At 39.9% G+C, this 25,517-nt stretch overlaps 1 protein-coding gene across 13 annotated transcripts in view; it reads right to left on the bottom strand.

The window, feature by feature from the left end:
• The window catches only part of NEXN (nexilin F-actin binding protein), a 38,726-nt gene extending 15,798 nt beyond the window's left edge, over window positions 1–22,928 (bottom strand). Inside the window, exons 1-9 of one of the 13 annotated variants that reach the window (XM_090050421.1) lie at window positions 22,793–22,928; window positions 21,095–21,261; window positions 7,524–7,593; window positions 5,508–5,699; window positions 5,229–5,304; window positions 4,982–5,130; window positions 2,989–3,030; window positions 1,323–1,511; window positions 1,062–1,235 (exon numbers count right to left, since the gene is read on the bottom strand). In XM_090050421.1, coding sequence (XP_089906547.1) covers window positions 1,062–1,235; window positions 1,323–1,511; window positions 2,989–3,030; window positions 4,982–5,130; window positions 5,229–5,304; window positions 5,508–5,699; window positions 7,524–7,550 — 849 coding nt within the window. In that variant the 5' untranslated portion in view covers window positions 7,551–7,593; window positions 21,095–21,261; window positions 22,793–22,928. Of the gene's footprint in view, window positions 1–1,061; window positions 1,236–1,322; window positions 1,512–2,988; window positions 3,031–4,981; window positions 5,131–5,228; window positions 5,305–5,507; window positions 5,700–7,523; window positions 7,594–21,094; window positions 21,262–22,291; window positions 22,416–22,442; window positions 22,713–22,792 lie in introns of those variants that run through there. The other 12 variants (XM_090050427.1, XM_090050425.1, XM_090050419.1 and 9 more) reach the window with 12 other exon arrangements.
• Window positions 22,929–25,517: the final 2,589 nt, after the last annotated feature.

The following is a 25,517-nucleotide window of genomic DNA, read 5'->3' as shown; positions in this document are numbered from 1 at the left end:
CCATGTTTAATAATGTGTGAATTAATGGCTTTCCCTAGCTTAATCAGGGTAATTAAGCTGTGGTTTCAGACCATCCGCAGGTGGGGAGGCTGCAAGCAGCTGCCCAAGTGTTCCAGGCTGACAGGCACGTAGCTGGGAGGCTGCAAGCAGCTGTACTAGGGTCCAAACAGCCTCAGCCCAGCTCATTGTTGGGGGTGGGTGCATGTGTGCAATGAAGTGGGCCAGAGCTTCACAGATCCTAGTGCACCTCCTTGCAGTTTCTCTGCCCATACTGCAGGCAGCCCCTCTCCTCTTCTCTTTGCTCATGCTCCAAGACTGCAGGGCTTTCCACCCTGTTCTCTGCTTGCTGGTAAGTTTGGTTCTTGGGGTTTTTTTTTTTTTTGCAGTGAGCCCACCATTTTTTGCAGAGCCTGCCCAATGTAACATTTTCCACAAAAATTAAAAAGTATATATTTTAAATATATATAAAGGAAAGAGCTAAGTTTTTCACATTCCCGAAGTGTAGACTTTAAGAATGCCAAAAATTATGGGAGTTAGCAATACTGAAACACGCAATACTAATTCCAGTAGGTCCCTACCCATAAATATGATCAATTTATCACGAGTAGTTTAATTTCAATGACTTGAATTCCCTAAGAAAAAAACTAGATTCAGTTTAGGAATAAATCAAAATCTGTTCATACTCTTATACAACTGTTGTTTTGATTCTAAAGATACTAAAAGGTAGTTTTACAAGGTACTGCAGTATGATATAATGCAGATACTTTTTGTAAAAATGGCTTTGACTGTTGGCACACTTTTAAGAACAGGATGTTTCATACATATCAGAAGATTGTTTAAAAGAATATGAATCAATACATAGAATAAAGTCAGAAAGTATATTTTTAAACTGATGGTGACATCAACGGTAATCTGTGAATAGTTAACACCTCACGGTAAGTCTAACAGTTTGAAATAAAATCAGGTATAAAAAGGCAAAAGAATTCAGATGCACGAAAGGGCATACTTGTATCCAGCATAAGCAAGAAACTTCCAGAACTGTGAATAAAGCATTAATTTACCATTTGTTGTCTAGCTTCTTCAAAGGTGCGTCTTTCCTCTTCTAAACGTTGTCTTGCTTCTTCCTCTGCTTGCCGTCTTTGATTTTCTTGTCTTTGTCTTTCCAGTTCTTCAAATGTTACTTTCAGTTTCCCAGGAGACAGGGGTTCATGTCTTTCAGTGTCTTCATTTTCATCCTATATAACAAACAAAGCCATTAATTAAATGCAGTTTTAAACATTAAACTCCTGTTTCCTAAGAATTATTTACAATGATTTATTTACCATGACAAATGAAAGACACTTGGCTTCTTTTAGAGATTGTTTCTGTTCCTCATATCTTAATTTTTCCTCTTCATGCTTGCTTTCTTCTTCTCTTTCTTTTCCTACATCATCAGCACTTATTTTCATCTTTCCAGGTGTTTTGTTAGGTTTTACAGGCACTACTGTCACCAGCAATGAATCGTCTCCTTCCTGTTGTTAAAAATAAACTTTTTTCCATAAATATTGCTTTTGAAGTTGTCTGTCTGCATGTGGAACTGCCATCATTACCTGTATTTGCCAAAGTTTCCAAAAGTAGTGAGAGGTGTACTATGAGCAGAACTAGTACTCAATACAAATCCCATCTTCCAGTGCTACTGACAGCTGTTAATTTTCTTCTGACAACAGAAGGCCCTGAAAACAATTCTGTTTTAAATTGTAAATGTAGTTGGCAAATGTTCAGAGTACTTTGAGTATCTTCATTGACAGGTGAACTTATCTACAACTATTTGTAGCTGTTCAAACAAGAGTTGCTGAAATTTTGAAGATGTAGCAAATGCAAGTCCATCTCAGTTGTAAAGTGTTATGTCTGACATATACTCTGCATAGAAACAAGCCTGTGAGGAATGTTGCTTCCAATATCTTTCTATTCAGAGAGAAATATGTGGCTAAAAATAGCCTGTGAAGTAACAACCAGTCTGCAATTTTATTTAGGCAAAACACCCATTAAAATCTATGGGAATTTTATCTCAACTAAGAAGTCTAAGATTTCTGAATGCATTTGCATGTCCAGTCACAATATCTAGGTTCAAGCCATTAGTAATTTTTTCAAGTGATAGAAGTTGTGCAGTATGCAAGTGTCTGATTATAGCAATGCTGACATCTCATTTCAAGAACATATGGAGGTGTCTTGCAAAGGGAATTAATATATTAAAGTATCCTACAATATGATTTTATGAAAATAAACCAAATACCGTTAGAGAGACTGCCAAATAATTTCTCTTTATTTATAAACTTCAGAAGTGCCATTAGACACTTTGGTAAAAAATAGTAGGGTTTTGTCTAACTTTTTTTTAATAAACATCCCCTTGTTACGCTGAAAATACAAACACTAAGTATTTTGTTAGCACATAAATAATACTCTGCTAACAAAATAGGCAGGCTTGTTTAGTCAGTGTATACTATCCAAGCTTAAATTGCAATAAGTAAACCAAAACATGTAATTGTTAAACTTTCATTGCCATTTAACATGTTTACATTAACAGTATATCTTTTTAATTTCAATCTTATCAAAGGCAAAGAGCTTTAAAAGTGAGCTTTAAAGGCTTTTTTCAAAGCCACCAGTAATTTAGATGCCCATTTCTCCTATGGGGTATCCAAAACATTTTGGTAGCTTTAAAAGTCTATGTGTTAGCTATTCTTAATACTGTTTTTTCTGGTAGCTTTTCACAGACAAATAAGTTTTAAACTAGTTTTAAAACTAGAATAAGTTAGCCTCAGCTATAGCTCCATAGCTACAAAGCTCCTTCTATGCAGCTCAAAAAATATTTCTTTAGGTACCTGGTCTTGTTACAAAATTTTTATGAAAAGTTAAGTGCACCCTTCTTGTTACCCTATTACAGCAATAAAAACAAAGTGATAAGAAGTAAAAAGGTAGGTGAATGTGTCTTTGAAAAAAATATCTGATTACCTCCGATGCTGATTCAGTTCCCGTATTGTTTAAGTCCTCAATCTATTAAATGAGAATTTCATATAATTACATTACTTTCGCTCTTTGCCTTGAGTTTTCAAACATAAAAATGAAAATATTTGCATCAATCATGATACGCATGTTGCATTTAAGTTTACAAATCTTTAGGATGAACTGGAGAGACTTTATTCTGAATGCTTTTCGCTGTCTGATTTCAACCTGACATCAAATGTTAATGCACAGATCGTATACCATGTTCTAACCCATGGGGTGCATCTACATGTAACGTTACATTGCTGTAGCAACACACTACGGTGACACCACAAACCGTGACACCACAGCTATGTCACCATAGCAATCTGCTCCCTTAGTGTAGTGCATTGCTATGGTGACATAGGAGCTAAAACCATGCACCATTGGCATGGCACGGTAAAAGCTGTTACTGCGCCATCATTTAGTGTGCCTCTTGGAAGTACTAAATGATGATGCCGTAACAGCGCCATAGGGGTGTGTAGACATGCGCACAGTATTGGTCCTGGGACAGTTTTGATACATTTCCTAGTATAGTAAACTGAATTTAAAGTCCAAATCTAGCATATCAATGTGATGCAGTATTTGAAATGTAGTGCTTTAATACAGATTTCTTACATATGTGTTCCATAACTACGCAAAAAACTATTGAAGCAAGCTATTGCCTATCAGAGTAATTTGATCCTTCCCTGCCAGTCCTCTTTACAAGAAAGACCATCTTCCCTACATTCATTTTATAGTCTTGACATGAGTTTATTTTTTACTTTTTTAAAATTAGTATAGCTGTTTTTCTGAGTACAGATATACATAGTTCTATTTTGCAAAGTAAATAAACTTGAGAACAGATAGTGAAAGAGTATTAACATTCAGCAGAATTTACACAAGTTAACAATGTTATTTCAACAGAAGATGTAGCTAAGCTATTGTTAGATATTCACCCAATAAAAATGCTCTTCTCACTTTTGAGGAAAAACAGATCTCTGGTTAATTAAATACTTGTTTATGGTCCTTGACTATGCACTGAGACTGTTAGGACCAGATTCAGAAAAGGACTCAGATGGCTAAAGCCTGCCCAAATCCAAGCCTGCAATCCAAAAATATCTACTTAATTGCTGCCTAACCCTAACCCTTGCTAAGTGTCTGTCTCCCTGTTAGTTTTGAAATTTTCTAGTTGCCTCCAGTTCTACTTCTCTGCATGCCCAAAACTGTCCCGGTTCAAACAGCAAGGTGCCTAACTCTTGCCTAAATTCCACTGGGAACCAGAAACCAGCACTCTGAGGAGCCTGATGTGAGTACAGCTACCAAAGGGCTGGCAGGATCTAGTTCTCAAAACCAATCCTGCTGAAGTTGGGCCACTGAGCAGAAAAGAATGCAAGCCAGTTAGAGTTGGAAGATAGCCATTTCAATATTTAACAGTACTGATATGCACAATGACAGAATAAAACATGATTGAACCACCACCGCTGTAAGTTTAGTCGTATTTATTGTACAATCAATTTACAACTGTGCTTATAAGTCATACTCAGTAATACACTTATAAGCAGAAAGTAGCATCTTGTGTCTGGAACAAGGGCTTACCCTTGTTAATAAAAGGAAATATTTAGAACTGACTGACTTGACTTCATAAACTTAACTGTAAATCCACTCCCAGGTCTATACCAAGCCTGTACCTGTCTGGGTCACCCTATCCCCATTTTTAATCGGTACCAGGCTTTAGCTGTAACTCAAATTCAATATTTAACAAAATGTGTATCCTATAACTACTCCCATAAACTCCTTCCCCTGAAAAATACTCATTTCCACATCCATTTTCTCCTCCATAGACCACAGTCTATTTACCTGCTGTCAGAAACCTAAATTAAATCCTCATGTTCACCTGTGGATCAGTGAAAAATAGGTTTGTGGGGGTTTTTTCCTATTTGCTATATACTTACTATTTTTATTTTGATCAAGTTAAACATACCTCCTGGGCTTTTTTTGCCAGTTCTCTCTGAATTTTCCTTTTCTCAATCATATCTTGTTCAATTCTACGCTTTCTTTCTTCTTCCATTCTTTTTCTTTCTTCTTCTTGTCTTTGTTTCTCCATTTCTGCATACTTGCCTTTAACAGTTCCTATATATATATATATATATATATGAATGACAGAACGTAATTGTTTTATCTAATATTTAAGTGTCAAATTACGTAATCTTTTAAACCAAGTTGCTTACCAATAAGCTTTGGAACATAAGCTTTCTCTGTTTTAGACTTTTCTTCTTCGTCATCAGAAGCAAGCAGTTCTTTCATCTAGTTAATTAAACAGAGAAAATTAACCATCTTTAAACATTAGAATACAAGATGCTATTGTTACATAAGACGATACAAAAAAATCTGAGTCTACTTATTTTCATTACCTTGAAAAATTTTAAAAACTAATTTAAAATTCTTATATAAAATACTGAACATTAGAATAAAATAATTAAAGCAAAAATATTTGCAAATAAAATGACCTCCTGCTTTCTCCTGTTCCATTCTCTCTCTCTAACATATTGTTCTTTTCTTCTTTGCTTTTCATCTCTAGATCTCCTTTGATTTCTTTCTTCCCTTGCTTTCTGCATAGCTTCAAATTTATCCTTTACATCACCCTTGCGAAGTTTAGGCACATAGGATTTTTGGATAGGTTTAGATGAAGAAAGCAGAATCTTGGTGAAAATAGAGAGATGAAGATAAGAAAAAGAAAGTTGAAACGGAGAGAAATTATGTGATATAGACTGAATTAGAAAGAATGTAAGACTCATTAAAACAGAAAATACATATGAGATAATGATATTGTGCCACTATTGTCTACTGTTTGACTTTATCATATTTGCTTATAATCAAGTAGCAATAAACACTAAAAAATAACCTAGGTTTTTGTTAGATTCAACTACAGGAATCCCATTTAATGGGTGAATATGTTGTTAAAACCTTGAAGTTTGAAAACATGTCCTTTTAGCGTCCATATAATTATGAAGTACATTTCCATATCACTGCTTTAGAATTACATACGCCCACAGTGAAAACAGAAATATATACTTGACTCTATTCTTAGAAGCAAGACTAGAATTTAGATTTTTAAAATATGCAGACATTAGCATCACATTTTCTAATGTGCATTTTTGGGTTTTTTGTAACCTACATTGTTCAACCTTGTAATGAGTCGTCATTTCAAAGTAGAACAGGATATTTATTTCCTTTAAAAATGTAAGCACATGATAGTATTAGGCAACCACTGATCCTCTGGATCTTGGTGCATGCTGAAGAGGTCTAGTCAGGTGCTTGATGAATCCACTTGTACAGAGCCCATCACACCAAGACCTTCAGTGTGTACGTCTTGGTAGGAGTTTGGAGGAGTGGACGTTGCCCAAGACCTACCATGCCCCCTTTAGACCATTGAGACAGAATCCAAAGGCCAGACTGAGTCCAGGTGTTCAGTGTCTCAATGGTTGTAGCTTTTGTCAGAGAGCAACAGATAAGACCTGTTGCTGACAGTACCTAACACCTCAGCAAGGGTGCACTTCTGTCAGGGTGATGTTCCTTAGCCTTTCTCCAACCAAGGAGTACCAACAAGGCAGTGGGGACTAGGGTTTTGAAATACCCTATGCTTGCTTCATTCTGGAGGTTGCAACATGTGGTATTTTACAGGAGCTACCCCACCACTAGTAATCCTGCCATGTTGCCACCAGGTCCTCCAGTCAGCTGCAGTTTACAGTCATACCCAGAATCAACTACATAATATCTTTAATAGTAAATTAATATATTTATATTTTAACTGATTTATATTTTAATTTAATAGGTGTGTACATTACAGCTGAGATGCTAAGCTCACTTGTCTAGTGGGGACCTGTTGTAGATATGGCTATTTCTATGCTCTCCTAACTTTTCTGTTAGGTTCCAGTTAGCACACTGTACACACTTCTTATAGATCTTCAAGGGCTCTGTCGCTTTACATTTTGGTAACATATAGTTTGTCAATAAAGAATTATGAGGCAGTGGAAAACCTGAATGAAAGTACTGTTCTGTATTTGATGTGCTTCTCATTTCAGTACTACATGATATCAGTGTCAGTATTCCTTGCTTTCATTCCTGTCACTGAGTTAGCATCCAAAACATTTTCTAGCAAAATTAAAATATTGTAGTCTTCATCATCTTTATCCTCAGCACTGTACTATCTTCCTTATGTTGTATCCTCACTTTGGACATCCACTTCCAGGTTTATAGAAAATTCAGTGTCTTGGTTTTTTATAATGGCAAGAAGCCCAACACATTCCAGCGAATAAGATAACCTGCCTTTTTTCAATCAAGTTGTTCTTTTCAAGTGCTTCTCTAGCATCTTAAAATAACTGGGTACGTTGCCTTTCCTTCTAGGGAGCTTTTCCTCTATTAGCCATTTGTAGCTTGAGGCTTAAAACACCAATATTTGTCTTTTTGTCCGTATCATTTATAAATTACTACATGAATTAGAACATTTAAAATTTGATACATACCTCAGCCTTTTGTGCAATGTCATTCATAGTTGCTTGCCTGTGATCTGACAAGATATTTTTCAATTTTTACCTAGAAGAGATTGCATACCTGCTTAGAAAGATTGATGCTTTAGCTGGAACTTCTATCATCTTTTCTAAAAAGAAAGCTCATGTGTACTTAAAATGCTGTACCATAACTTAATCTGACCAGCATACAACCATATTTAAATGCACTGTGATTCAGTACTTCTGATATCTCTTGTAGGAAGCTCAATATTTGTGATACTAAAATTCAGTTACATGATATTGTGATATGTAATTCAATATCTGAACACCTCATACATATTTCAATATGTATGAGATATCAATATTTATCTAAAAATGAGAGTTTCTTCTAGTACTTTTGAAGCGGTAATTGTGCATATTGCTATTACTAATGGGGGGAAGAAGTTGGTACTTGAAGGACACAGGTATAATTTCCTTTTGCACCATAAATTTTCTATGTAATCTTGGGCAAATCACTAATCTTTTTGTGTCTGCTTCACATCTGTAGCAACACTTTTCCTGTCTCTCAGACATCTTTTGATGAGACGAGAAGAAAGGGGTTATATACTTCATTTACTCAAATCCAAGATGGAGGTTTTTTTTCCTTCATTCAACATGGAGGAAAAAAGCCCCTCATTTTGGATTTAAGTACAAAATTCTGGGTCAGGGGCCAGTCAGAGCCACAGCAGTCCCTGCCCACCCCCCCCCAATCTGCCTCCCTGCCACTTCTGCCCCCCCCACTCCACCTGCCTCTCACAGTCTCTGTTCCCCCTGCTGCTCACTATCAGTCCCATGTTTGGCCCCATTCTGTCATAGAGAACATGGAAAGTCTGGCCCTGGCCTGGCTACATGGCAGCAGTGGCAGTAGCTTCAGTGAGGCTGAAGCTCTTGTTACTGTAACTACCTGCCCAGCCGTGTTGAGGCCAGAGCTCCTGTGCGTTCCTCCGTTCCCTAAGCCAGAACGGGGCCAGAGCCACACCTGACACTAAGTGGGGAGGGCAGCCCCTTGTCCTCTTCTGCAGCCTGCCCCCTACTACTGTAGCAGTGGAGAGGGGCAATTTTAAAATTTCCCTGCATAGAAATTTTCCATGCATAGAATCTAATTATTGGAGGTCATCTTAAATTCAAAGCAGTCTTGGATTTGAGTAAGTATGGTAAGTTTGTTAGATTAATGTGGTCTGAGAACCAGAAATACTGTTTTCTTGATCATTTGTTCAATATTTAAAACACACTAAATGTGTTGGGAGCCTGATCCATTGATGTCAATCAGAAGCTGCTTCTTTGTTTTAGTGGGTTTTGGATACTGGCCTAATACAGTGTTGCCAAAGCTTGTGGGATAAAATTCTAAAATAGTTGTCCTCACATGCATGAGTTTGTAATTAAGAGAAATGGGGGATATTTTTTCTCCAGCAACTTTTAGCTGGGTGGAAGCAATGCCTTCTCTTCCAACTGAAGGGACTATAAGAACATGAGCTTGCTTTGAGAGGCTCAGTTGAGCACAAGCTCTTTCCCACCCTCAAGCTCAAGGCTTGTTAGGCTGCAACCTTTTCCTGGTAAGGGCTGCTGTGTTCCTCCTCCTGGCAGGCAGGAGCCTGCACCCAGCTGAGCATCATTTTTGCCTGGGCCCCACCCAAACTGACTTGAGTGTTGGTTGAGCAGGAGGGACCTGAAGCTTTAAGTGGCTTGGATAGTAGTTTCCTTCTTTTCTTTTAGGAGGACATGGACAGCTATGTGGGAGGCAGGGGCATCTTGGAGTGGAGGGTGGGGAAAAGGCAGGATTTGTGGAAAAGGAAATACCGGGGTGACAGTGTGAGTGGTGAGATGAGTTTTGGGCAGACAGAAGAGCAGTTAGAGGGACAGCAAGGGGTTGCCAGAGCAGGAGAAAGAGACTGTTGGGGGAGACATGCTAGAAGTCTGATGAGGAAGAGGAGAGGCTGGAGGGAATTGTAGAAGTGAGGCATTGCATGGCCCCTGGAGTCTCACAGCACTGGACAAGAGTCAGTCAACATAGGCATCTGAGGCAAGAGAAATCCAGGGTAATTTGCTGCAAGGTTTATGTATTTTGTTGTCAGGAAGGCTTGGAAGGCAGTTAGTCTTGAATTTTCTGGAGCAGACTGAATGGGGGAGAGGAGGAGGATTTCTGCCTCCTCCCCAGGATTTGAGGTATTATTACCCTAGTGATCACAAGTACATGCAATGTCAGGGCAACGTTCTCTACTTATAAGCAAACTATGCACTTATTCAATATGCATAACTATATAGCATGTCTCTGACCCCAACTTTTTGCCAATTGTTTATGCTACACCAAACAATAGTTATTTCCATGTTAGTCAAAAATTCAATTGCAAAAATGCATCAGCTTTTCAACTCCATGCTCTCTTTGTAAAGCAATTGTAAGCTAACTGCATAATTGATTACAATAACTAAGAACCAGTTTCAAGAGGTCTATGGAGCTAACTAGATTCCATGAATTTCAGGGTGGGGTTCGAGGCATAAGGCATTGTGAGAAACAAGGTCGCTAGCCCTAATGAGATGCAAAAATCTTATCCCAAGCTGCTCCTATGTAATAAGCATTGTTTACACTGAGTTTGTATACAAGCATATGCTGGAGAAATGCTAAGCCTTTTTCTCAGTCCCAAATAATAAGTACAATATGTAGTTGTAGAGTACTTCTCATTTATGGTGCTGTGAAACCTGTTCAGTGAGGGAAATATATGTTTTATGGTAAACTGCAGTTTAAACGTTTCCTAGAACATGCTGTATTTTGCTAGTCTCGGATCATTATGCCTTCTCTCTTTAATATTAGAACTCTTCGTTCCAATTAGTGAGTGTTTAGTACAAATCATCACATATAGAATAACACAACCTGCACACCTCTCCAGCAGGAAGTTCCACAGGGGACCCTACTAGTCCATCAGCAAACAGAGAAACTGAACCCAAGGAACTGCAGGATGCCACCTAGGGCTTTAGTTCACTAGCCATGGAGCTGGTGAGAAGCAGGGTAGGTCTGTATCTCATTTGGTACACTATCTCTGCTTCGTAAAGGAGGATTCGGTGGGGATGTGCAGATCATACTTTTGAAGTAAGGCAGGAGGGCATTTTTTCTTTTTTTGCACCCTGTCTCTGCACAGGAGGGTGAAGGGATCATCAAGGATTAAACCGGAAATGGACATAAAGATAATAAGAGATGGTGGTTAGTCAGTGAACTCAAAGATGTTTCATGGTTGGTAAAGTAAACCAGTGGAATTACAAAACTATATTCACAACCTACAATGAAATGGATTTGTTGATACCGTGAGCATTATGCCTAATTCCATTTTTACCTGTTTTCAATTTGCCATGGTGTTAGTAAATGCATATGGAAAAGAAATCATACCTGAGGCAACTATAATTGTTCTCTCAACCCGGTGTCCTCACCTACTGCTTTCCTTGTATGGTAATATTGTAAAGCTTTTATCTGTCACTTAATACCTGGCTTCTTAAAGGACAGGTTCTGGGGTCCAGAGTAATACAGCAGTGCTGTCTTCCATGGTCACATGTTGAGCAAGAACAAATACTATACTACTTATGCTAATTTCTTGTTTTTTTATCAAAAATAAACTAATTGTTGAAGGACTTAATTTTAGAAATTAATATGCTGTTCTGATTTATAGTACAATCTCAATATTCTGCACTGACTGAAACTCCTTGGAAATTTATGCATTAGCTCATGAGAATTGACAATAAATTATTTTGTTCCTCATTGATGAATGTGCTTACCTCACTCATACTGAGAATATAATTATTTAGCACTTGTAACTTTTATTATTTTAATAAAGTATTATATACAAGTCCCCAAAGTGAAAACAGCAGGGGAAGTGATGAGATCTTTTGAAGAGCACAATCTTAATCCATGGGCTTTTTCTACCCCTTGAGGTCAGTATAACCCTTGATCAAGACACCTTTGGAGTTTGATGCCAGATCAGTTTTTCATTCAATCTCTTTTTCAGTGACAAACTCTAATGCAACCAGCATGATTCTTTATGGAAGAGAGTCAGTGAGGCTAAGTCAGCTCAGGAAATAGAATAAAAAAGGATGATTTCACAAAAAGAAAAAAATCCTGTTTCTGTGGTTGGTGTATTGAAAATGCATTGAATATGCAGGAAAACAAATATTTCTATTTACTTTCAGTTACTAACCTCTTATATTCTACCAGCAGTGGCACTAGCTATAATAGAGGGCTCACGTAAGTGACATTTTTTGCATGATTGGGCCCTGAAAGCACTCTACAGCCATGACGTAACACACATGCACAGCTGCAGAGTGCTTTTAAACTGGCTGATCATGTGAAAAATTAACTCTTGCTGAATCAGCTACTTGATTAAGGCACTCTAAAGCTAAGCTCTTTAGGAAATTTGCATTTCCTTGAGGGTTAATTTTTTGAGTGACGGGCAGGGGTCTTGGAAGGGGAGGGAAGGAAAGGAAAGGGCAGCACTCAGCTGCCAGCTGTTTTGCCCAGCCTGAGCTGGAGGTGGGGGGAGTGGAACAGAGCCCCTCACCTCATGGGCCCAGTCCGGCTTCCCCCAATATCCCAGCCAGGGCAGCTGTGGGGGGGACAAGTCAAGGGGGCTCTGTTCCACTTCCCTCTCCAGCTCAGGCTGGGCAAAACAGCCAAGAAGTGAGTGCTGCTTCCTTCCCTCCCTCCTCTATTGACATCTCTGGAGCTGGGGTGGGCAGGGCTGGGGAGAGGAGCAGTTCAGCACCCTTGGGTCCCTGCCTGCTGGCCAGGAGGAGTGATGCAGGCAGGCTTGATTTCTCTCCTCTTCCTCCCCACCACCTAACAGTCAAATGTCTGCTGTAGGGGAGGGGGGCAGAGGGCTCTAATCCATGGCACTATATGAAGCCTCATGAGTTCAAACAGACTCTACACGAACAATTATCTATCAGGGCTAGACTAAGAACACTACCATATTTACTCAAATATGAGATTTTACCACCCAGTTACCATGGGGGGAAAAGCCTCTCATCTTACATTTGTATACGAAGCAGGGGGAGGGGGAGGAAGTGGAGGTAGGTGACTGCTGCGCCTTTGACCCTGGCCTTGACTCCATGTTCAGGCCAGAAACAGACCCACAGCAGCTTCCTCCAATTCCCCCCTGTAGTTTCTGCCCCCCCAGCCCACCTCCTTTTCTCCCCCTTATTGCCTGGCACAGCTGGGCTCCAGCTCAGGTTGGGGTCTCTTGCAGGGACAAAGCACATGGAAACTCCTTGTCCTACCTGGCCAGGCAGCAGCACCAACACTTGCATGGCCAGATAGGGGCTAAGTGCCCACCTGCTGTGTTCTGGGACAAAGCAGCCCAAGGACAGGGCGAGGGGAAGGATGAGGCAGAGACTTGGAGGCACAGGAAGGCTGTAGGGGGAAGAAGTGGATGGAGCAGAAGGCAAAAGGGCCATCTGGCCTCCGCCCCAGTCACTGCTCTTGCTACTGTAGCAGTGGAAGGATGGAATTCAAGACAACCCTCCAATACTTAGATTCTATACCTGGAAATTATAACAAATTTATACATTTTCAAGATAGAGAATCTATTTATTGGGGGATTTTCTTATATTCATGGTCATCTTTTATATTGGAGTCAGTGCAGTATCTTTATTCCACTTGGGTGGCTGTGCATATGTTTCATAATGAAGAAAAGAACTTATCAGATCTGGTCTGAATAAGTCAAGGGTCAGATAGAGTCTTTTCTATCTCTCATTACCAATCTTCCATATTGCAGTGATTCTAGGTAATCAGAATGCAACTGTAAGTTGGAAATGCTGACTACAGTAACTTTTCATACTTAGTGTGACAAATATCACAGGAAGATATGGACATACTTGATTCATTGTGGCTGTTCAGCTAAAAGTATTTTAATGTCTTTTACTAGAATACAAAAAACAGAACAGAAATGTTAGTGTTTTGAAATGCAAGCTGGCACCTGAGCATTCCTTAATTTTGATATATTCACGTATGAAAAGACATACTAATTAATATAACTAGGGATAAACATTGTAGGAGCAATCAAAACAAACTAATGCTAAATGTAGTGTAGAGAAATGCTATAAAGAGGCATGTCCAAAGATAGTAGCACACTGTAATCAAGAGGCCAAACCATTTGTTTATGAATAAGCTAAGCATAATTACTTATGGTATAAGAGTGAATAAGCCTTGTTTGATTTTAGCCAAACCCATGTCAAGTTTCTAAACTAGTGGTTTTGCTATTAAGTGTGTTCATGTCTATAATTATGTTGTCAGGCTCTGTAAAACTATCCGCTTTGTGCCAACTGCTTTAAGTACACACAGTTATTTCTGAGGACTACCTTCCATACATGTTCATGTTCCACATTAATGATTCATCTACTCAGTTTTCAAGCATCAAAGTTCCTTGAACATCTTTACATTTTTTTCCTAGGAAAGTGCTAGCATGGCTTCAAAACTTTCCAGTTGGGACCAAATAAGCTGTTCATGCTAAAACTAAAGGTAAAGAATGGACATGAAAATACTGTTTGCCTGAATCAGGCTTATGCTTTATATGCAATACCTGTGGAAGTCACATTTCTTTTTTGCCTAACACTCCTAATAACCATCACTACTTAATGTAATTCCTCTTGCATTTTTACATAATTACTTGAAAAATGAAGTCCATGTTTTGCAATGAATTATGTCTGAGTGCAAAGTCTATCTGTGCTTGCAGAAGTAAGATACAAGTCTCTTCTCATTAAACTGTTATAACGGGAAGTGGAATTATATAGTTTAGCATTTTCAAATAATTTGTAAAGGATCACTTGTCAGGTAGGGCAGATGTATATTTAAGCTTGTTTTAAAATAATTAAAACTAATACTTACGAAATTTAACATGCGACTAGAGAAGGCTTTGTACAATAAAAATTGTTTGCCTGCAGTATATATACTAAACAAAGCAACTAGTAAAATGATGCAAACAGAGAACCTAACTAATCCTTTTACTGAACTGTAAAAAATCCAGCTAAAAAAACTGCTGATTATTTTAAATGGATTTAAAAGCAGATCACATACAATTTGAATCTGCTTAAAACAATTAAGACTCTGGAAGGAACCTTCTAGAATTCAATCTCTTCACATAGGCCAGCAACTCAAATGGTCAGCATCTCAGCTCTTACTGCTGATAATGATAGGAATATATTTTGTTACTTTAAACTCTACGAAAATAAGTCTGAGCTGATGCAACTAATGTCCCCCGAAACAAGCTTTGAGTTCTATAATGCTCTCTGCTTTGTGCTCATTAATCAGTTGTGAATAGCGGTCATTGTGGTTTGTTAAAGTAGCGAATGTTACCAGTACTCATTTAAACAAACTATTTTAAAATTATTCTAGAATCCTAAGTATCTACTAGAGCTGCTGTAGCTAAAATAATCAAAAGTCTGTGGAAGGCTAGCAGCCCCAGAGCTGATGTGGTTAAGGCATGCCACTTTCTGGAGTCAATGGCCCATGAAAGATCAGTGCAGCTAATGATGTCCAGCTAAATTTGACTCCCCAGCCCAAACACTCATTTAAGTTAATGTAGAGCAGCCCTTGCCACAAGGCCAGAGTGGGACTTAATGCACACCTCTGGACCAATAATAGCAAGATCTCTTCAGGTATGAACAAATGTTACATTTACCATATTTATGGGGCATTGCAAGTATCTTTAAAACATTTCAAAAGGCAAACATGCAGATATGCATGCCCAGTAAATTGACTGGCCAAAATTGTACCTGGAGGAATCTGGTACTATTTTATACCAGTATTTTCCACATTACATCTGCAGCCTTGTCATGCTTATGGCTTAACCACCACTCTTTGAAAGCGTTTAGAAACTGGTATGTAATTCTGATATGCCTAGGGATTCATGGATGTAGGCTCAGAAGGGACCTTGCAGATCTTCGCAGATCTTCTAGTCTGATCCCCTGCCCTGGGTAGGAGAGAAAACTGGGCTCAAATGCCCCCAGCTAGGTAATCATCAAGCTTCCTCTTAAAGACCCCCAGGGTAGGAGCCAGCACTACTTCCCTTGGAAGCTGGTACCAGATCCTAGCTGCCCTGACTGTGAAGTAGCAGCTCCCGATGTCTAGTCTGGATCTAGTCTCAAACAATTTATGGCCATTATTCCTTGTTACTCCAGGAGGCGCTCAGGGGGGAAAGGGAAGTGGTGCTGGCTCCTACCTTGGGGGTCTTTAAGAGGAGGCTTGATAATTACCTAGCTGGGGTCCTGCCCAGGGCAGGGGGTCGGACTTGATCTACTTAGGTCCCTCCGACCCTATATCTATGAATCTATAAATAGCAATCATATTGATTTGGAAGGACTTCTCTGAGGTGCTCAACTTTTTGAAAGACTTTTGGTTAGACTTTTTGAAGGGTTCTTGGCTGGAGTCTTCTCAGGAGTCTTGGCTGCAAGGAGTCTTGTCTGCAAACTTATTCACTGGCATGGCATCGTGTCAGATCAAGTGTTGTAAAGTCAAAACTGACGTCAGAAAGTTGAAACAGGGTGTCAATTTATATGCATTGTAGGTGCGAAATGTTGTAACTCAAAACGTTGTAAGTCGAGGACTGCCTGTAACTATTTTCTGACAAACCCAGAATTAACCAACCTTAAAATACCTTTAGTTTTTGTTTTTGTAATCATCTCTTCCAAAGTAAAGTTGATATGTTTAGTGACAACATTCTACTTGTGGAATGGAAAAAAACTAGAAGGTCAAGTTTGGCAAAGTTATGTAAACTGTTGAATAAAAACAGTACTCGCTCAGACTTGGTTCCCATTTGGGCTGTCTTTAAATTGGTGATAACATGCTGAAATATTGTGTCTAGGAACTCAGATGCTATTTGCAAGCATTTGTGTGGACTCTAGGCTCCTGCAAATGCCTGATTCCAGCATCCTTCAGTGTTGCATTTTATGTAAATAATTAAAAAACGAAATCAGCTTTACTGTACATACTGAAGAGAAACTCTAATAAGTAACTTCACAAACTGATACAACTTTTCAACCTACACTTTAAAAAATGCATTTAAGTACTATGGGCTATATATATGTTCAAACCTAAAGCTGTCATGAGGTTCAGCAGTTCTAAATAGCTGGTGTTCAGCTTCACATTGATGAAGACATAACAGACTATGGTACGGCTCACCCTCAAAGGGAACATCTTAAGTTTACTTTACCAGGCACAAATGGTGTAAAAACCCTCTTGGCAATTACTGCTACCTAAGCATCCAGCAGCAGGTGTAGATCCAGCATGTTCAGAGCCTGTGAGATAGTGGTATATTTTGGAATCTGCAGTGCAGATATGTCTGCCATTTTTTCTGGTTGTTTCCTCTCTCTTAAGTATCTCTTTACCCTTAATACGGTATGAGGTAGCCAACTGGCTGTAATCCATTCTGAAATTATTTTTTGACACTAGGAAAATCATTCTGCTTCCACCATCTATTTCAAAAGATACCAGTGCTGTTGCATGTTAAATATGCTTCAGTCCATATATGCCCTCTAACTCCTATTCCTACTAATGATACACAGGGTGACCATATGGTCAGTTTTTACCAGGACTGTCCACTCCCCACCAACTCCTTGGCATGCTGAACTGAGAATAGGGCTTGGAAACAGCTGAGTTTACAGGAGGAGGCAGGGAGGAAGGCTGTGGGATACCAGAGGTGGTTCTGTTTTGATAATCAGGAAATAAGGCTACCTAGTGAAGCATCTTCCTCGAACAGGAATGGTAGAAAAGAACAGTGCTACCCAAGAGCCCACCTTATAACTGACAAGCAATTGTCTGATACTCCTAATTATAATCTTTCACAAAAAAGGAAGAGAATTTATTTGAGTGACTTCATCCAATGCTGCTGGAATCTCCTACCATATCAGCAATACTTAATGAAAAAAAGACCAGAGAGAATCCATACAATCTCTCTAGAAGACTCAGAACTAAACCAAGAAGTTCTGAGGACTCCAGATAGGGATAAAAATGTTCTACTAAAACATGTTACAGCAATCCCCAAAATACTAGTAATAGTTAGAAAAATAGCACAATCAAAGGGTAATTTATCAAAAAAGTGTGACAAGCGCTTCTTTAATAAAGATCACATCTTGCTATTAATGCCTTCACTGATCCCCTTCGCACAGAAAATATTACTAATTCTAAATGTCTTACAGTTGTGTATCCCACATTTGAAAAAAGAAAATTTACCAGGGAGAGTTCTGCAACAAAAACAAAGCCAGAAGCCTATGTGTTTTCCTCTGTAACTGGAAGCTAAGTTGTTATTTTTATGTGTTCTTAGTTTTTCAAGTGAAATTTGTTTTCCTGAAGTCACAGTTAACTGTTCCACTTTTTGATACCTCATGGTAGGACCCCTCCCCTCCCACTGGAAATTTCTTTCTGTAGAACATCCATCACTGGAATAGTGGCCAAAGGTATGATAGAGAGAAACTCCACTGATGATTTTCTTCCTGGACTCTCCAGTCACAGCAACCCATCACTTGCCTACATGACATTTATCTATGAAGTTATTTCATGTTCCAGTCCTTGGGTAGTATAAAGCAATATCTTGGGAAAGTTTACTCTAATATTTTACTGTTGTTAATCACACTCCCTGGACTGTTTCACCTCTGTGTGGGGACTCTCTCAGGAAGGGGAGCCAAATTCCCATCCTGAGATTTACAGGTCTAATTCTTCCTCATGAACTGAATAGCAGAACAAACATCATAATTTAAAATAGACTGGTTGGACATCACAGAGAAAATGATTTCTCAAAAGACTAAAATGAACATTTCAGCTCTGTTGCTGTATCAGTATTACAAAACTCATGGAAAATTGGGTAGTAGATTAGGCAATGCTATTGGATTAGCTGTTTTGCGAGAATATCTGAGTCACTGAGTAGGGTTGTTGAAAAGAAATCAGGTTGACTGTTTCCAAACATAACTTGCTTATCTTATTTGTTCTAAATAGAAAAGTGTTGACCTAAATGTGATGTAATCCTAGCAGGTAAAGACATTACTTTTTCAGTTTTTCTTTCACCCAGGACAAACTCATTAGTATTCATAATTAAATAAATGTAGAAAACGATCAAAGAAACACCAAGAATTTATCTTGTATCAACTCTTAAGTCCTAAACTCTATTTTAAACATACTGTATTCCCATATATTCAGAGCCTTTATTAAATCATGCTATATCTCTTCAAAATACTTTCTCTGTCATCAATAGAAATCCCAGACAGATTAAGGTAGTATGAAAATCCAGAGCAATTTTGTTAAAACTGAATATCACACTTGGGGAGCAAGGCTAAGTTTCTGGATATTGTTTGGGAAGTTTTTATGTTTATTTCTTACTTTTAATACTCTACCTGCTTTCATAAGTCTATGTCCCTGCACCCCCCCACCCCAACCTTATGTTAACATTTACTACAAGTTGCTACTTTGCTGGGAAGGCAGCATACAAATCTAATACATAAATAACTGTCCTTACCTCTAAATTTGTGTGTTCCACTTGTATTTGAAAGCATGAAAACCTTTATTTACTGATAGATTAGTGAATGTCTCTATATCTGATAAAAATGGAAAATGCCTAGGTAGGGATCTAGTCCATTTCCACTGTACTTCTAAATAGAACACTACTTTTACAGACAATGGAAGAGAAAACTAGGATAAGAAGAACTAGCCAATTCCTCAGTAATTCCTCTTTCCAGTAGGCCCCCCTACTGTCTTACTGGCAACTGTGAGTTATAAATAAGCCTTTTACAGCATAGGCTATGTTATGTTTACCATCTGTCTCCTTTTTGTGATCAACTCGCAGAGAAGATTCCTTTCTATTAGGAAACCATATTTTGAAACTTGGAAACTTATTACTTGTGGCCAAAGTTCTGAGGGGAGGAAAAGCCAGCTCCCCATGCTAAAAGAATTAAATAAAAGCAGAGTTTAATAAAGCTGAGGGGAGGACAAAGGAAAGGAACAGTATCCCATCCTGCTCACTGCTCATCACTTGAGTTCTGCTTATGTTCAGATCATAACTTTATTGAAAACTGCAGCTTTTAAAATAAAAGATGAATTTGAAACTAATGAAAGGACTGTGGGGCTTGGGTATAACTTCACCTAGTTGAAATTGTCCTGACTCACCTGAGGTTAATGAGGGTAGATCAGAGGAGCTACAGCAATTTATACCAGCTGAGCATCTGCCCACTAATCCATATACATCTTTTTAATGACTAAATGCAGTCTCACATTTTTGCTGATTTCAGGGAGAGAAACTGTTCCTCCCCCAAATTTACATGAAATGACTGAGCTAGTGACAGAAATATCTATCAGTAAGTGGCACAGAGGATCCCACCGAAGAGACATGATACCCACATTCTTTTTTCCTCTAGCTCAAAGGTAAATGTGTATGTAGTTCTACATTATAGCCAAAGTCTTATAGTAAAATAAACTTGGCAGCTATTATAATGGTGACTTAGATTATTTTGATGATACTCTATAATAATTATCTACATCTAAGAGATTCTTAACAAGGACATTACTGTATTGTTTTAGCACTGTGCCCAAAACTAAGATAACATCTTCTGCATGAAAAAGTAGCCTCTTCTCACACATCATCTGCCTTTCTCATGGGATCAATCCTAATGGCCATAGTGCAGGAGAAACAGCGAGGAGAGATGGGGCTAATGTTGTCTTACTTGTGAAAGGTTCCCTTCTACTAATTCTGCAAAGACTTCATGTACTAAGACACTGGCCAATCTTAATTTAGGGTGATATCAAAATATGAACCAATGTCTCTTTAAATGAAAAAGCAGTACTAAACCACAACTTCCTATGCTATTTGAGCAGCTGGAACAGAATAGAGAGAAGCTGATGTGACCTAAGAGGTACCTTGACTCTTGCCAGCTAAATCTTCTTAAGATAAAGGTTGCAACTCTGTAATGCAGAACCAGAGAGACTAGGGATCTGTCTGTCCTTACTGAAAGGTGGAACACGTCATTCCTGCAACTTAAATATAAAGCTTATGGTCAACTCCAAATAGAATACACTGTATCAGCCCAGAAGTGATAAATACATAGGGCATGTTGGTTATGTCTGCATCTGAAAGGAAAGGATAAAGTGTCCCGGCTGTATGAAGATAAAGAGCATTTCTGGCTATTACTTCTGTTGGATTGTTCAGGAGCAGTGTTGGTGCCAACAGAAATCAGCAACTGCATAACACCTTGATCACACTGACAGTGGACTTACTCCTCAATACAACACAAGGTCATAGCTCCTACTACTTCTTGAAATGCTTTCCTCTGCATGCCATCATCACCTCATTATCAAATTGTTTGACCTAGTTTTTTTCACATAGGTTCCAGCTTGCTTCAGACATTAGAACAGCTGGAAAATGGCACTGTGTCTTGAGAGCTTCAAAGCCGAGTGTTGCAATACTGCGTAGACCAGTGTGTCTGCTTTCTTCCATTTAAGAACATAAATCCCCTTTTACAAAGTCTTCCAAAAACTGCTATTAGAGAAAATATTTCTTAGGCAGATATTATTCAAAACATGCTTAACTCACAGTTCTATTTCGGTGTATACTTCCAGCGTACAGATTGTTCCAAGAGTTAATAAACTGGTTAAGATGATGGCCACTTTATTATCAACGCCACCTTGATATTCATGTGTGGAAAGTGTCATGTGATATGCTATATCCTCTTCTGACCATAACTGTCTGCAATATGTAACCTGGAAATATATTTGGATTAGGGGGAAGTCAAGAAAAAATGCAAGCACTCAGCACCTCCTGCCTTTCAATTTTTGTTCCCACAACCCTCTTTTATGAAGTGGCTTAAAAGAAAGTACAGATTTGATGTAGTTCTCTCTCTATTTTGATCCATACACCAAGTACTCTGTGATTTATATACGGATCAAATCCATACTTTTTTAACGTTACTTTACAAAGCAGAGTTGTAGGTACAAAACGCAAGCACTCAGCACCTCCTGCCTTTGAATTCTTGACTTGTAATCTTTATTTCTGATTGTCAACTGCTCTGATTTTTCCCATAGCTACATTTTCCGAAGTGGTGCTAGAAGTTTTGCCAATATTTTGCAAATACTGGGCCACAAACTAGAACAGGCCAATATTTTGCAAATCTCAAAGACTAAAAGTCAAAGGATTTATCCTTTTTTCCAAATTATTTCTCACATTGAATGAGTAAGATTTTTTCCCTCTGCACTACATGAAATGCCAGCACAAACTCTGTCTGGAAACAGGCTCCCTGAAACACAACATTCAACCTCAAGTAAAATAAATATGCAAATGCATTGTGACAGTGAACATGCCAGAAATTAGCGCGGGGTACAAACCCCTCTTACACGGTCCATTACTGGATTACTGTTCAAAGCCAAAGGGCCAAAAGCAATATTTTCATTTAAAATACATCATCTATCCAATATCAAAGGTTACCATTTAGAAACTATTAATAGCAGCCTCCAGTGGAGAACTGAGAGCCAGGAGTTGATTTCCCCACCTCTCCCCCTGCCTGTCACCTTCATAAACGGGGGTTTGGAAAAGGTTCATACTGGCCCAGCGCGGTGGGTGTCCCCTCTTCTGTTGGTGCCAGCAAACACCTCAGCCGCCTAAATCATTTTCGTCCCATTCATAATTTTTCTTGGGCAGCTGTTACCACCAACTAAAAGCAGGGACACGTGCTTGAATTAAAAGTAAAACAAGCCACCACAACCCATCCTGAACTCAGTGAATTAAAACTCCTACCTGGAGTTTCTTGTTCTTCTAGGAGACCCCTCACCCCCACACCGCGGGCAGCGGAGCCAGGCAAGGTCCCGCTCCGCCCCGCGCAGCCGAGGCAGAGCCGAGCCGCGCCGCGCCGCCCCCGCCCCACAACCCCGCCGGCAGCTCCTCTCACCTTCCGCGGGGGGCGGACTCGCCCCAGCCGGGGTGCCCCCGCGCGCCGCGCCGCGCTCCCGCCGAGGCACTCCCCGCGGGGACGGAGGCTCCGCTGCGCAGGTGGCGCCAGGCCGAGCCCGCGGCTGCTACCGAGTTCGCTACCTGCAGGCCCCCGCCCCGCGAGTCGGTGCGGGCTGAGCGCGGCGCCGGCCCGGCCCGGGCGCTGCAAGTTTCCATAAAAGTCCCGGAGCGCGGCCCGCGCCGCCGCCTGCCCCGCCCCGCCCCGCGCCAGGGGGGCTGCAGGACCCCGGCCGGGCGGCAGGGGCGGGGAAGCGTCGGCCTCGCCCCCCGGCGCTCGCCTCACCTCACCTCGGCTCCGGCTCCGCGCGCCCTCGCCCTCGCGAGCGTCTGCGGCCGGCGGTTTTATAGCCCCGCGCCCCGTGGTGGCAAGCGCCTAATAATAGGCAGTGACAGGTCGTCGGGCGGCGGGAGCGCCCCCGGCCCGGCCGCTCCGCGCTGGGTGCGGGCTGCGGCGACCCGTCCGCGTGGCCGGTCGCCCCGGGGCTGGGGGCTGCTCCTCGGGCCTGCTTTGTACACGCCCGGCGCGCGGCCGCGCCCTGAGGCCAGGGCCCTGGCCCTCCCGCCGCGCCCTTCTCTCAGGGACACTCACAAGCAGGGGCCTGGGGTGCTTTAACCCAGAGACACAGAGCTCTGCCCCTGCACCCCCTGCAAGGCAGGCCCACGGAGAAGACGAAGACCTGCGCCTTTGGGCCAAGACAGGGCACGGGCTCAATCTTTTTGGATTATGAAAAGCAAGTGAAAAGATAGATTGACAATAAAATACATCCATATCTGTACAGCATATAGCGTGCTGATACAAACTCTTATATGATGTGTTTCCATCTCTACAAGTTGTTACAATTCTCCTTTTTTTATGGAGATGTTACTGAAGCAATGCTGGTTGTGACTTTAGGAACTACGCTTGCTTACACTCAGGTGAGGGCACCTTCACTCTACTAATAGGAGATGGAGGCCTAGCAAAAGGATATCAAACTTCTTCACAGAAGAGAGCTGGATACAATATTTAGTTACAGCCTGGGAGATTTTTATGATTTTGTATTCCTTCACCCACAGAAAATCTCCTACTGAAATTAGGGAAGAGTTTGCATCAGAGGAGAATGCATAACAATAACACCCATTACCAAACATGGGAACACAAGGTATCTGTAAACTATGACTTGAAGGGGCTTCCTAAACCACTGAGTCCAGTCCCTTGCATTTGCAGGCAATTGTTGACCAAAACAATCCCCCAAATGACCACTGCAAATCGTCACCCACAACTACAAGGAGGACTATCCAGAACACCCTACGATATACCATAGCAGAAACACCATGTCCTACCATTCCAGCATCAGAAAAGAAGCTGGTTAACACATATTCACTGGGAAAATATGCTTGCCTTTATTTCTGATCTTTCTTTCCTTTCTTCTTCCCTTTGTACAGTTTCTGTTCCTCTCCCCATCCCCTTTTTTGGATTTTTTTTCTTGCAGCAATTTTTAATTTTCTCTTTAGGATTACACTCCTCCAGCCCACCTCCATCTCCTATGAAGTGTCATTATTAGCCTTAAAGTTGAAATGAACAGAAAATAGAAACATTCCCCTTTTGAGATTCAGGCAGACTTCATGACAGTGTATTATGCCACGTGCATTCAGAAGGCTGTCAGCAGCCTTGAAGGCTAAAACCCTTTTTTTAAAAATGAATCTCTACATTTTGCCCAATATCACTTATAGTAATACAGCACCAAAGATCCCCACTCATAAACTGGAACTCTATTGTAGGAACTGAAAAAAAACAACAAAAAACTGTCTTAAGGGCCTTATAGGCTCATAAAAGCCTATTATACGAAGACATGAAAGTACATGATTCAGGGGTGTATTTGGTAGCGGTGCTGGTCTGAGACAAAAAGAAATACAAAACTCTAGAACTCTTGGTTCAGAGATGCTACTTGTTACTAGACCAACTAAGAAATCACAAAAAAATAAATACATCTTTCTTTGCAAGCTTTCCAGCACATGCACCCTTCTTCAGACTGAGGACAAATCCAAGACCGTAAAAATCCTCTTAGGCAGAAAATAAACTTCATTTTGCAGAGGGGAATTTTTTGTCCTCAGCCTGAAGGGTGTGTGCCCCTGAAAGCTTGCAAAGATTTTTTTTGCGATTTCTTAGTTGGTCTAATAACAAGTAGCATCTCTGAACCAAGAGTTCTAGAGTTTTGCATTTCTTGAAAGTACATGAGACACTTTGTATCACAACAGCCTAATCACTGCCTATGTTAGTCAGACTACTTAAATTCATCTTGTGGGGCATAACCTGCCTGCGGGCCATATGTTTGCTATCCCTGGCCTAGAGTAGTGCTTGCTAGTTTTTGGTTGAAAAAGGAACAACAGTGTCTCCACTTCAGGACTAGAAATATTGATTTGTTGTTTGCCTATATCATACTGAAAATTGTGCACTGTTTAACAAGTCAAGACTTAAACAAGCAGGTCCATAAAATCAATTTAAAACAGAGGACATTCCCAGCAGCTTCCACTTCCTTGTTTTTAATGATTATATTCAAAACATACTTGTATACCTACTAGATTAATCTGGATTCATATTGGCTGCAAATAAAATGTGTTTGCGTTAAATCAGTAGGAACAAGAGGGAACACAATTCAAGTTTGGGCATGTTAGAGAAGCATTAGGCTTACCCAACTATGGTTAAGTTGTTAAAAGTCTTTATGTGGGAATGCAGAAGAATGGTGAATGTTACTTCTCTCTCCAGGTCCACAGCACCAGAATAAGGTATTGTGTATAACTCTAATAGAAAAGTAGAAGTAAAAGCCATTTTTCCAGAATAAAAGTTACCCCCAAGTTACAATTATGGCATTTGTTATATTTGAACTTATTTATCATAAGTCATCTAACCTGAATTTTCTAATTATTTAACACTGAATACAATGAGATGGTTGTGCAAATAAAAAAAAAGTTGGTTTATTAAATAAGTGCACTGTACAACTCAAAGTAATTTAAAATTATTTTTCTTCCACAATAA

This window comes from Crocodylus siamensis, chromosome 5 (assembly GCF_052110815.1).
Source record: "Crocodylus siamensis isolate JL-2025a chromosome 5, ASM5211081v1, whole genome shotgun sequence".
Lineage (NCBI taxonomy): Eukaryota > Metazoa > Chordata > Crocodylia > Crocodylidae > Crocodylus > Crocodylus siamensis.
Note: the sequence above shows the minus strand (reverse complement) of the source record. Positions and strands in the feature narration are given on the sequence as shown.